Genomic DNA, 13,487 nt, shown 5'->3' on the forward strand with positions numbered 1-13,487 from the left:
GGCAAGAAAATGACAAATAGCGGGGCGCCTGGGTGGCTCAGTCGTTAAGCGTCTGCCTTCGGCTCAGGTCATGATCCCAGGGTCCTGGGATCGAGCCCCGCATCGGGCTCCCTGCTCCGCGGGAAGCCTGCTTCTCCCTCTCCCATTCCCCCTTCTTGTATTCCCTCTCTCGCTGTGTCTCTCTCTGTCAAATAAATAAATAAAATCTTTAAAAAAAAAAAAAAAAGAAAATGACAAATAGAGTTGAAAGTACCAAGTGGCACAGGGCAAAGACCCGGAAATAGCCTCCTTAGTCTAGGGGTCCAGAGACTGACGTGGGATCACCTCATCATTAGGGATTTGGGGTGATTTTATGTTGTACACTAGTAAACCATTTTTAAAATGTGTGTGTGTGTTACTGTGTCTTTGAAAATCTAGAATAAGCATATCAAAACCATGATTTCACTCTATTGTTGCTTTTGCTAAAATTTTTTAAATAACTTGATATGTGAAAATATTAATTGACAGGGGTTAAAGTAGTAAGCAGATACAGCAAAACCCATGAAGGTGGCCTGAAAACCTGAAGTCTGAGAAACACTAACAGCTCAATATGCTTTTCACAACTATAATGTTTTAGGTGAATTTCTTTATCAAGTATGTTAAGCATTTTCTTACTTGAGAACACAGACTTGATTTGCAATATTTATATTTTTACTGTATTGCTTTAACTTTCAGAGAAAATAAGATGTTTTTTTCTCATATTACACCGAATAACATAAAACTCTCATAATTTTAATTATTCTGAGAACCTGAAATGACACAAACAATATGATTCCTCTGTGTGTTTGGTCTAGGACACCCAGAACTTTACATGGGCAAGTATTTGTACCCGATGTATTGGAAAAAATCTTTCGATTGCTTTATGTTCTATGGATATCCCTATACCTGTATGCCAACACTATGTTTTATGTTCTACGGATACTGAGTACATTAATATCACAAGTAGGATTCTCTGATGCCCTTAGAAAAAACAGTTCCTAAAACTTCTGGGCTTGCAGAAATTTCTAAGACAATAGGTTGTCCATGTTTCTAAATAACCATTAACAATGGGGGGAAAAAGCAATAGGCTATGTTATAAAAATCTGACTTAAGAGACATTTTCTTCACAGTTAAAAAGTTGCAAAAACTTTTTGAAATACATTCCCACAACTTTCCCAATTAGTGCATATATCTTGTTGACTTTGTCATTGGGAAATACTATGAGGGCTACATTCTGGGAGCTTGGGTGGATAACTCATTCTTTTCCATATAGAAGATGAAAACCCTCATGGTATTTCCCATAGGAGATCTGTTAAGCAGCCAAAAATGAGTAATGCTTGGACAACACTGACCAAGTCTGAAAACACAGACCTAATGGTGACATTAGGTCAGACCTAAAGAGACTTAGAATGTTTTATGATCTTACTTAAAAAAAAAAAAAAAAAGTCTGTTCCTGTCTATCCATCTTTTTCCCATCTCTTTTACCTTGTCCTCAACTAAGATAGATCAGATAATAAACCATCCCAAGGTTTGGCAATTCCTCTGAAAGTGAACGTAATGGTCCCCGAAATATTGATTGTGTCAGGGTCCCGTGGAAAGGCTCAGGGCCATTATGAAAGCCTGACGCCTGAAGCTCTCAGTCCACCAACACCACCAGGATGCGGAGGGGGTGGTTTCTTGTTGGATAAATATTTCTTTATACCTTCTTTGGTATCTGCATACAGGTATAGAGACAAATTTTTTTAACTATAAATCATGCATTCTCCATGAGGGTAGTATCACCCCCCAAGGGGGTAAAATTGTTTCTTTAGGAGGGATAAAAAAAAAAAAGCATTCCTTTTACGTATAAAGCACAAATAATGCCTATAATACGTAAGCAGGTATACAGTATATCTGTGGTGTTAAGATTTCACAGGAGGGGTTTCACCAGGGGAAGAAACGCCTAAAAGCTCTGCAGGGGAGTAGATGGGAACAAAACAAAGTGGAGGGACACTGCTACATATCTCCTTCCTGGGATTCAGGCCGGTTTCTGTCCTCTCTTCCAAACGGTTTTTATACTGTCTTGAAAATAATGTATCTTACGCTAATTGATAAAAGTATTAAATCTGTAGAAAGAGCTGTTTTCCCAGACACGAATACCCTCTCTTGGGAAGTGCTAAAATCCTTAGAATCTGAATTATTTCTCTTCTTTTGGAATTGGACTATTCTCTGGACTGAATTCCATTCCTGGAATAGCTGCCGTGTCACGTGAAAGGCGTGATCCGGCAATGGTTCCAAAGAAAGAGCATATAGGCTGGGCGAGCTGGCTCCCCCAGGGGAGGCGGCCGCTCTTCGGATGCTGCCTTCGCCATAGACATGATAAGGGGGACATAAGTTTTACTCTTGTGTCATTCTACTTTCATAATTAAGTCATATACGTAGTAGGGGAATGGAGAGATGTTCACATTATTTTGCTCTCAAAACAAAAATAGCTCGCCAACTTTAACATGCAGCAAGAATGGTTGCTTTGAGGTTCCCCGAAAGTTGGTGCAAGTGCTTGGAATGTTGAAATGAGCCACATGCCACTATTATTATCCCAACCCCTCCTAAGGCGGTAGTCTCTGGCAAGGATTAAGACGGGGCATGCATTCCGTCTCCTTTGGCAAGCACCACTCCCTGGTTGGAAATAGAACAGTAAATAGAACAGTAAAATGAATCTGTCTTAATTAAAAGTGATGTTACTACCTGCGTGTCCTCCAGGGCAGGAGCCTGTCTGTGACCTCCCCGTGTCATCATGGACTGGAACACACGCCAGAGTAAGGAAGACGAGATAAGGCACACGCTACCTACAATCCAGATGTCTTTTCTTCTAAGTGCTAAGTCCATTCTCGGGGAGCGGCTATGGAAGTCACTTGGCTTATATGCTCCTTCCCTCCCCTGATCTAGCACAAGCACGTTTCCAAGCACATGCTTGTTACATGCCCACTTCTGAGGAGTAGTCGCTGCCCCATGGCAGAGGGTTCTCACAGGGTCCTGCAATTTGTGTTTCCCAGCTACACGATCCACAGATAATCTGCCTCTTTAAAAGGAAAAATAGGACGGCTTGCGTGACAGATCTGAAACAGGTGTAGGGGCAGAGACAGACCCGCTGGTGACAAACGACACCAACTTGAATGCGCTTGTCCCCAGTTCAAGGACGATTAGCACCACAGAAACTGGCATCTGCCTTGCTGGCTGGGACACCGCCAGGGAGCTTTCTCCTGCCCTTAGGAGCAAAGGAGCAAAGAGATGGGGTAGGGAAATGCAACTTTAAAAATTGCAAAGCCTCCACCCTCAGCCATGATATTTTGATATCTAAGTAAGTCACTGTGAGCACCACCGGCGGTACAATTTCACAGTGGTTAGTCAGGAAATGCCATCTGCGATTAAGCGCACCAACTGCAATCAAAATAGGGAGATCCACGCTTTGCTCCAACCCACTCTATGCTATTCACATCCTGTCGATAAATATTTTTTGTTTGGTCTTGGAGCATTTGTAGCAGGCATTTAAGCATTCTGCCTCTGTTAGAGCCATCCTTGTTTCTACTCCCACAGCTCTGCCTCACTCCCCTGGTTCGGACCGTGCCTTTCAGATGGAGGACAGGAACCAGGGTTCTACAGGAAGGTGGGGGTGGGGGGCGAAGGACAAGGAGGTGAACATAGATAACCTTGGGCATAAAAAGTAGGTATATGTATCATAAGTGGGAGCAGGCAAAGGGAGGCAGACAGAACCAAATGGGAGAGTAGAACTCTGTTTGTCTGGCCCTTTTGTCTTTTATTAAACAAATAAAGTGCGTGTGCATGTGTGTGTGCGTGTGTGTGTGTGTGTGTGTGTTAAACAGTAAATTATATCTAAGAGAAGTATAGCAGGGGGCTATTTATATAGGTAACAGAGAACTAACCGAAGAAGAAAACCTGGATTTGATTCTATAAAAATGATACTAATTATAGTTATGAGAGTCATTTACCATTTATGAGTTAACGGTATATACACAATCGCTAGTGAGCTCATCCCTTGTATGTAGCAGATTAATTTTTTTGTGTTTTACTTTATTTCAACACCACATTATGTAGGCTTAGACCTGGTTTATTATGGCATATCTGCTAAAAATTTTTAAAATTCTACATTATTTAGGTGATTTTGAACACCCTCTAGAATATAAGACAATGAGAAAAGTCATTAAAAAAAACAGAATAAAAAGGGAAGTAGAAAAATAAAGTGAACAAACCACAGGAGAAAAGTAGAATATGTGGCATTTAACAAATTCAACAAAAAATAAAGTAGAGGAAAAGAAAGAAGATAGTTAAAATTAGTCTAGTGGGGGAAAAATAAGTGAAATTTAAAAACCTGGTTAAGAGCAGGAAAAGGAAAAGAACCTGAGTTTTACCAGCCTGGACTAGGGAGTAAAGACTCTTCTAGAAAGAAATTGCACTTCACGCCTTCCAAACAAAGCTTCCATATCACTAGAGTATCGGAAATTCAGAGTAAATTATTTCCAATGCACCACAGTGACATTTTCTACTGTGATGAGCAATGCTAATCTTCTCAGAAAGAGAAGGACTAAAAAGAAAAAGGAGAATAAGTTTTCTCCACTTACGGCAAATTATGGCAAGCATTTTTTAGACGGTCCCTGGAGAGTAACGCCTGATATTGTGAAGATTTACTGTGGCCCCAGCAGAAGATGGAGACATGTCAGTCTAGCTCTGTCTGCATACCTGCTGACATCTGAGCTACTGGAATGCCCTTCTCCACCCACCCGCGGCCAAGGCCCGCTGCCTACCCTGGCACCCACTGACTGGGCCAGCCAGGGCCTCCAGTACTGTGGCCTTGGCAGCCACACAAAGAAGAAGAGCTCTGTGTCTCCCCTTCATGTTCCATCCATCCTCCAGAGGGCCAGAGAGAGAGAGACAGGGAAATTTATTGCTGACATCTCTGGGCCCTTCGCCATTTACAAAGAAGAAGCTGAATGGGACATAGGGAGCTACCAGTCACTCCTTTCCATCTTCCACCCAGCATCGACTGCAGGATCAAGGCCAGAAGGCCCAGGTTACACGCGGGACATCAGACCAAGTGCAAAGGGTGCTCTCTTAGGGTTTCTGAGGAGCAACATTCTCAGTCTTGCCCTCAAAAATATCCAAAAATACTTAATGTCCAAATCATTTGATTTCTGATATTCTGGTGCAGTTTATCATGAAAACAATTCTTCCTAAAAATGTTTCTGTTCCAGCTTAGCACCATCTCCCTCTTCAAAGATAATTCCTACTTCTAAAAATTATATCACAGAACCCGGAGGAAAACAGTCCTGGAAAAATAATCAAATTCATATAACTATTACCAGTAGCTGGTTATTTCAAAGTTATCCAAGAAGACTGTTTTGTCTTCTCTGTCCTAGAGAAGTTAATGAACAGAAAAAGGAATCCTTCTGTTTATTCATTTGCATCCTAATAGCCCTAAGGAGGAAGTCCTTCATATGTGACTTCAATTTCGCCTGTGGAAGTTTCTTTTTGGTGTATACTGAACAAGATATTAACTCATAGGGAAAGTGGAGGTCTCAAGAAACCTAAGTTTCAACACAACTCCTTTCTTTTCTCCAGCACGTTTTATCATTCCATACTCACTGACAGTTACTTAGCAGCCCTGCTTCATTGTCCGGGGCACCGTTAGAAATGCCCTTCCTGTCCTAATAGTGCTCTTCAGAACAGTAGTTGGACAAAGAAGGATATTTCCAATCCTGCCTAGTAAGAATCACCTGCTCTGATCTTTAAGAATACTCATTCCTAGCCTTCAACCAGAATGCAGAATTCACTTCTACAGATCTGTTCATTCCACAGACATTTTGGGGACCTCTTCTGTGCTGGTTACCAGGGGAGTCCAAGTACGAGTCATTCAAGGTCTCGACCTTGAAGAGCACTATCGAGAGAAAGGTGACAGACTTCGAAACAATTGTGTATGCTAGAAGAAAGGCACAGGCAACATGCTGGGAGGCCAACCCTGGGCCAGGAGCTGCACTTCCATGGATCCATGAGTGGGACTGACTAAGTCAAGAGAGAAGAGAAGACTGCTGTTGGATGACAGTTTACCATGGTGAACAGATACTGTGCTAAGGGCTTTATACACATTATCACACTTAAATTCCTCAACAGCCATCGTCCCATTATTCTGATGAGGCAGCATCTTGGCTGAGGTTAGGAACTTGCCAAAGATCAAGTAGCCAGAATCAGGCTCAGGGTTTCATTGTGCACAACTGAGGACCCAGGCGTAACCTTCAGGGAGGGCTTGCTGGTCCCCGTCTCTGACCAGTCACTGCCAACAGCTTTGTCACCTACACTGTGAGGAACTCAAAGTCTTGAGGAAATTAGAAACTCTTCTGCAGAACGATTGTGCCCCTCATAGTGCTTCTCTGAATTTCACACCCATCCTTGTAAATGATCCTTCTCAAGAAATGTGTGTTTCCAGAAGTTCCCTTTCATAACATCTAAGCCACTAACCACAACGAGGAGAAGCCTGCTGGTAGAGATGCACATTCAAAGCCCCTCAATTACTTACCAAACTCTGTTGTATAATCTACAACACGTAATCCTCAGTGAAACACAATGAAAAATATCTTAACCATAAACGTTCCGTAATTCTTCACACAAGCGGCAAAAATAGAATTTGACGAGTCTGATAAATGGTTACATTTACTGATTCATGTAAGAACAGATAAAGTAGAACTGATACTTTTTACAAGACTAAATTAGCACATAATTACCTCATTCTTTCCAGATCTTGATTCCTGTTCACTGGAACTTTCTTCCAGAAAACATTTCACTTTCTCAACCTTTTCCATGCACTGGAAGAAGGCCATTTCCTCCAGTTTGTTACTGTTATAACATGTGTTGATTTCTTCCAGCCTCTTCACTTTTAACATCTTGGTGGTGAGTCCGATGAAGTTACTGTCTGGAGTGTGGTTTTCATCTCCCTCTGTCCCTGATTTGTAAATTAAGACGCAATCATGAGCTTTGAGTGTGCCCTCCTCTTGACTGTAAAAAAAAAGGGGGGGGGGGGACAAAGATCTCATCACTTACTCACATATTTGACTTCTGGAGAAAATGACCAGTGAGAATTTTGAAGTCCCTTCTATTTAAACTGGAAAGAAGACCCAAAACTAGGAAAAGAAATGCTAATGTTAATATCAAGTTTCAAATGCTGGAACTTTGAAAGAAAAAAAGGATTTTTTCCCCCAACTTGTCCTACAAAAGTGAACAGTAAAAGGCAACCTTCAGTCTCCCTGGGTGACTGTATCTCTCAGTGCATAAAATGAGATGTATATCAAGTGGCCAATTTAAATATAGAATATAAAATTTCGTTGGGGTTAATTGGGATTGCAGGTTTTGCTCCTCCCATCCCCAGTAGGAAGGGCTCCTTCCTGTGTGAGGGGTCTCTCATGCTTCCCCCAGGGGAATTTTGTCCCCAAAAGGGGGGTAATCTCCACCAGATGGCCCATTTCCAGAGCCCTTCTCTGCCTACACCAGAAATGTTTGGTGTTTATTCTAAAAAAGAAATTTCCTTACAGCGCTGTCACGCAGATAAAATACCCAGATAGCTTTCTTCGATTTGTCATTAACTGCTAGGTATCGAGTGCAAATCCTTGTGCTTTCTTTGAAATACTTTTATTCCAAATTAAGTAATACACATAATACCGCTCTGATACTAGAGATCTACACATAGTTTATGTCCACACACTTGATGGTATGGGGGCTTGGGGAGAGAGAGATTGATTGGAATTTGCGGCGGGTTCCCACCGCTGACTGCTGAGGCCCCCTGCTGGAGATTTTCTGAAAATTGCTTCCAGCTTTTTTTTTTTAATTTATTCAAAGTTGTAGGAGTTTGAGAGTAGAAATAAAGCTTACTCTCACACACCAAAAAAAAAATTTTTTTTATTTGAGAGAGAGAGAGCATGAGAGGCAGAAGGGTCAGAGGGAGAATCAGACTTCCCCCTGAGCAGGGAGCCTGATGCAGGACTCGATCATGGGACTCCAGGATCATGACCTGAGCCAAAGGCAGTCGCTTAACCAGCTGAGCCACCCAGGTGCCCCTGCTTCCAGCTTTTTCTCAAATTTAAAATCATCTGCAATTATCTCCACAAAACTTCATTTTTCATTCTCTCAACTCAGATAGTAAAACTCATATAAACCTTAAGTTCCAAATTATTAAAAATCCAATGCTCTGCAAAATTCTTCTTAGCCACACAAAGACCTTACTTCAAACACACTGAAATGTAATACCAACCAGAGTTCTAGAACTATGATACATTATAGATCAATACTAGCATTCTTTCAAATTGCCCTGAAAAAAAAAACATTATTAAAAAAAGGAGGCAGATGCATGGCTATTTCTAAGGCAAACTATGACTTATACACAATATGTAGTTGCAGATGGTACTCACGTTGGATCAGGAAGCCACATAAAAATTAACAAATTAAAAAGAAAACAGGTCCAAGATATAATAATTTTGCAAAGAAATAATAAATGTTAAGCTCTACCTGGAGTTTGGTACAACCTGTTATTTAAGGCAACATAGAAAGAAGAGATATGAGAGGTTATAACAATTATTTAAAATAGAGTAATTACCATGTATAGGAGGACATCCTAGGGTTTGGACCCCTTCAAGTGCAGAGTATAATTTCCAGCAGATAAAAGGAAGTTTTACAGAGTTCAAAATGACTACACAATTCTCTGGTAAAGGTCTTTACTCTCAGTCAGAATAAGTCTTCTGAAAAGACAAGTGTCCACTCTGAAAGGAAGTATCCTCTCTCTCAAATGCCACTTTGAGCCCCTGTTTAAACTAATATGGTCCTTGATCTCATGTTGCTCAGCTGTTGCCTTCTTAGTCAGATGGGGAAGACTATTAATTTTAGACACCAGGCTTTTCAAGGCCAATGGCTCCATTTCAGAGGTCAGGTAAGGAGAGGATGTACTGGGAACAGTGGATGAAATATCACCTTCACCTTTTCTTCTCATCAGTGTGGTAATACTCTCAGAATTACCAAGCAGCATTTGCCTTTGGCGATCAGATGCCCCTGTTATCCACATAACTATTGCATTTTCTTCCTTTCAAAAACCATCGAGAATGAGCCGGAAAAGCAAAAATTGATAAATTGCACTTCACCGAAATTCAAAATTTGCTCTTCAAAAGACAGCATAAGAAAATGAAAAGAGAAACTACAGACCTGGAGAAAATACTATGAAATCACACATCTGATAAAGGATTTGTATACTGAATATACAACCAACTCTTACAAATCACCAATATAATAACAACCTAATTTTTAAAAATGAACAACAGATTTGAAAGACATCTCATCAAAGAATATATATAAATGAGTGGCTACAAAGCACAAGAAAAAATGCTCAAAGTCAGTCATTAGGGAGATGCAAATTAAAATCACAATGAAATAACATTTTATACCCACTAGAAGAGCTATGATTAAAAGAACAGACAAGAGTAAATGTTGGTGAGGATGTGGAGTGACTGACTGGAACACTCATCATACATGTTGGTGGAAATGTAAAATGGTACAGGTTTTGGAAAACAGTTTGGCAGTTTCTTAAAAAGTGATTTCCCAAGTGACCTAACAATTTTTTTCTAGATACCTACCCAAGAGAAATGAAAACATGAACACTCAAAGCTTTGCACATGGATGTTCATAGCAGCATTATTCACAATAGCTAAAAATTGGCAACAACACAAATTTCCATCAATTGGCTTGGTAAAAAGAGATATGTGATACATCCATTCAAATGGAATACTCCCCAGTAACAAAAACGAATGTAGTACTGATCCCTGCTACAACTTGGATAAACAAAAACGTTGTGCTAAGTGAAAAAAGCCAGAAATAAAGACTACATACATAATTCTATCTGTTTGAAATGTCCAGAAAAGGCAAATCTACAGACACAAAAAGTAGATTAGTGTTTGCTTGGGGCTCAGAGCAGGAACAGAGATTAACTATAAATAAAATCTTTTTGGGGTGATAGAAATGTTAAAAAAAAAACTGTTCTGTGGTGATAAGTGTGCAACTCATTAAGTTTCCTAAAACATTACTGGATTGTATACTTAGAATGGGTGAATTTCATATGTAAATTTTACTTCAATAAAGTAAGAAAAAGGAAAATCTAGTAATATGATTAACAAAAAGTAAACTTGTTAAAAGAAAACAAAAAAACAAAGCACTACTGAACATTTATGGCCAGCTTTTCCAGGTGACCAAGGCTGGGATCCAAGGGGACATAAATTATACCCATACTTGTTGGGTCACCTGGGGCCAAAGAAAAGGAGAAGGGAACAGTGAGTCGGGGAAAAGTCAAAAATCTCCCTCTTCTCGTGGTATGAATACTACGTAATGCATGACTTGTAATTAATAGAAAAATTAATGGCAATTCAAAACTAAATTCTATCTCATTTTCTACTCAAGCCAGGATTCTTAGAGCAAGGAGGATAATGACGTTACAGAAAGTCCAGATGTATTTACATTAAACCCTTAATATTTCCAAGTGACTTTGAGTAAGTAGCTGAATTCTGTGTAATAAAAAATGAACATAAAAACAGGAGAGTTTAAAAAACTAGACAAAAATATATATGGGACCATTTAAAAATTAATCTCCTTCAGAAATATTAAATAATGTTTTAGTTCATTACTTCTGTAATGGTTTCACAATTTGTTCATCTAGTTATACCCTTTTTTACTTTCTTATAAAATGTAAATGCATGTCATTGAGTAAATATGCTGTGTATTAAACAATACACGTGATATTCAATTGGAACAAAGAACATTGTGTAAATACTATTCATAAATAAATTTCCAAAGCTCATATGACTTTCATATAATTTTTGTTAAATATTTTTCCTTTCCTCTGACTTCTTTCTTTTTTTAAAGATTTTTTATTTATTTTATATATGTAGAGAGAGTGCATGCAAGCAGAGGCAGGGTGGGGGGGGTAGAGGGAGAGAGAGAGAGAATCCCAAGCAGACTCCCCACTGAGAGAGGAACTCACACGGGGCTTGATCTAAAGACCTCGAGATCTTGACCTGGGCCAAAACCAAGAGTCCCACTCTCAACCACCTGAGCCACCCAGGCGCCCCTCTTCTGACTTATTTCTTAAAACTTAAAACCTACAGAGAATTTACATGAATAGAACAATGAGTATCCATATACCCTTTACGTAGATTCACCAAATGTTAACGTTTGCTATATTTGCTGTCTCTCTTTTCTGAGAGTAAGTTACAAACTTCATGAAACTTTATCCCTAAATACATTAAGCGTATGTCTCCTGAGAATAAAGACACTTTCTCACCTAACAGGATCCAATCACAAATCACATAGCACATTTAGTTGGCAAATCTTTTTAGTCTACTTTTATATATTTGGGGAACAATCACCCAGTCTTTTTTTTTTTTTAACCCTCATGACACTGATGTCATTGGAGACTTCAAACCTATTTTTTCACAAACTATCTCATTTTGAATCGCCTCCTTTTTCTTCATATTTGGAACTGGGCAAACCACTGGGTATGAAAACCATGGAAGTGATGTTGTGTCTTTCAGAACATTACAAGAAGTGCTACATGGTGTAGCTTGCAGCATGATCTGTCATGTGAAATTTGGTGATCTGATTAAGTTTTCTCCAATGCAAAGTTACCCTTTTTCTTTTTGGAATTAATAAGCAGCTCTGTGAATTTATGGATATCCCATTCCCCAACAATCTATCACCCTATGATTTTAGTATCTATTCTTGCCTGAATCAATTATTACCACAGCAATTCTTAAGCAGTGATTTTCTAATTCTATCATTTTTTCTACATTTATTAATTGGCATTCATCTGTAAGAGAAGAGCTCTCCATCCCCATCCTGGTCCCCTTTGCTTTTTAGTATCGCCACGAACTGGTGGATTTTTTTAAATGAATATACATTCCCTATATTATTCATTTTGATGCTCAAATTGTTCCAGATTTGGTCCATGGGAGCACTTTTGAGCACACTCCTGTGTACTTCTGACATGCCACCATTATTTTTTGAGTACTTCCTTACTTCATGGCATAACAAGATGTTCAAAGCCCATGTTGTACCTTTCCAGCTCTATTTCTAGAATCTGCCATTTCTCAAAGGAGCCCTGGTTCCTTTTAGAGAAGAATGTATTTAGAAATTAAGACAAGGGCAATAGGAGTGTTCTTTGCTACTGGGGATCATTGCTTCTAGCTCCTTCATGGACAAAGCTAGGAAATATAATTTTTTAAAAATCATGAGTTCATACTTGTATATTTTTAATTCCAACCCAACACCATAGGATTCTTTCTTCCCCTTCCCCCATTCCATATACATATCTCCCTCCCATTAATTATTTAACCATAAAAATTTTTAAAACACAATAAAATGCTTGCTACAAGGTGAAATCCATGCTACTATGTGACTACCTATTCCAAACAATGGAGAAAAGTCTAAGCGTGTTTATGTCCAATTTTTAAAAATTCCATTCTACAGCATGAATCATCATTTTCTTGGTTTCTGGAATTGGAAGAAGGGTATATTTATGTTTACATTCTTGGGTATGCTTTTCTGCCTTCTAAATTAGAAGTGAATTTCAGGAGTTAGAAGAAGCTTATGATAGTAACAAGGCATGAAATTACAGAAGTGCAAAGCCCAAGTCACGCTCTTCTGACCAAATGTTGGCCTGCTCTTCCCTTCCCTTCCCAAGAGGATAAGGTTCAGGGGAGAAATTTTCCATAGGGAAAAATACTGCAGTAGAGAGGGTATTAGTGGTCGATGAGGAGATGGATGAAAACTTCACCTACTTCTAGGGATGTGTTACTCCCTACTAAAGGTAAAAGTTGTATTTTTAGGTAGAAAGTAAATCTGGCTATTATGTAATGGTTCCTAATAGGTTCTTAGGTTTTATGCTATATGCTCAAAAGCATTGAATTATTATTATTATATTTTTTTGGTGCAAAAGGACCATAGGAACTGGCAAAATGGCATTATACAGAAAGGACCACAGGAGTTGGTAGAGTTGCCTTATACAGAAACATCCTCAGTGTAAATGAAGTCTGGGTGGGCATAGAGCGATGGACACTCTCATATACTTCTGGTTGGAATGTAAATTATTCTAATCTTTATGAAAGGCAATTCAGCCATACCCTTTGACCCTCAAGTGCATTCCTAAGAATTTTGCCTCCCCCAAAATAGAGTTGTACACAAAATATTATCTTTGAATTCGTATATGATGACATTATTTATTGTATTTAAAACACTGAAAGAGAACCTAAGTATAAGCTGGTTGAATAGATATGGTACTTTTATAAAAAGAATACTATGCTTCCATTAAGTCCCATGTAGAAGAATGTTTAACAACACGAGAAAAGATGAATGTGGTAGTTAGGAGGAAAGGGACAGATTATAGAATAGTATATGCA

General features: G+C 39.1%; 1 protein-coding gene across 1 annotated transcript in view; it reads right to left on the reverse strand.

Moving 5' to 3' along the window:
- The window catches only part of MYLK4 (myosin light chain kinase family member 4), an 82,687-nt gene extending 75,635 nt beyond the window's left edge, over positions 1 to 7,052 (reverse strand). Inside the window, exon 1 of the mRNA XM_078054420.1 lies at positions 6,789 to 7,052. Within this exon, the coding sequence (XP_077910546.1) occupies positions 6,789 to 6,947 (159 nt within the window). The 5' untranslated portion in view covers positions 6,948 to 7,052. The remainder of the gene's footprint in view (positions 1 to 6,788) is intronic.
- Positions 7,053 to 13,487: the final 6,435 nt, after the last annotated feature.

This window comes from Halichoerus grypus, chromosome 9 (assembly GCF_964656455.1).
Source record: "Halichoerus grypus chromosome 9, mHalGry1.hap1.1, whole genome shotgun sequence".
NCBI lineage: Eukaryota > Metazoa > Chordata > Mammalia > Carnivora > Phocidae > Halichoerus > Halichoerus grypus.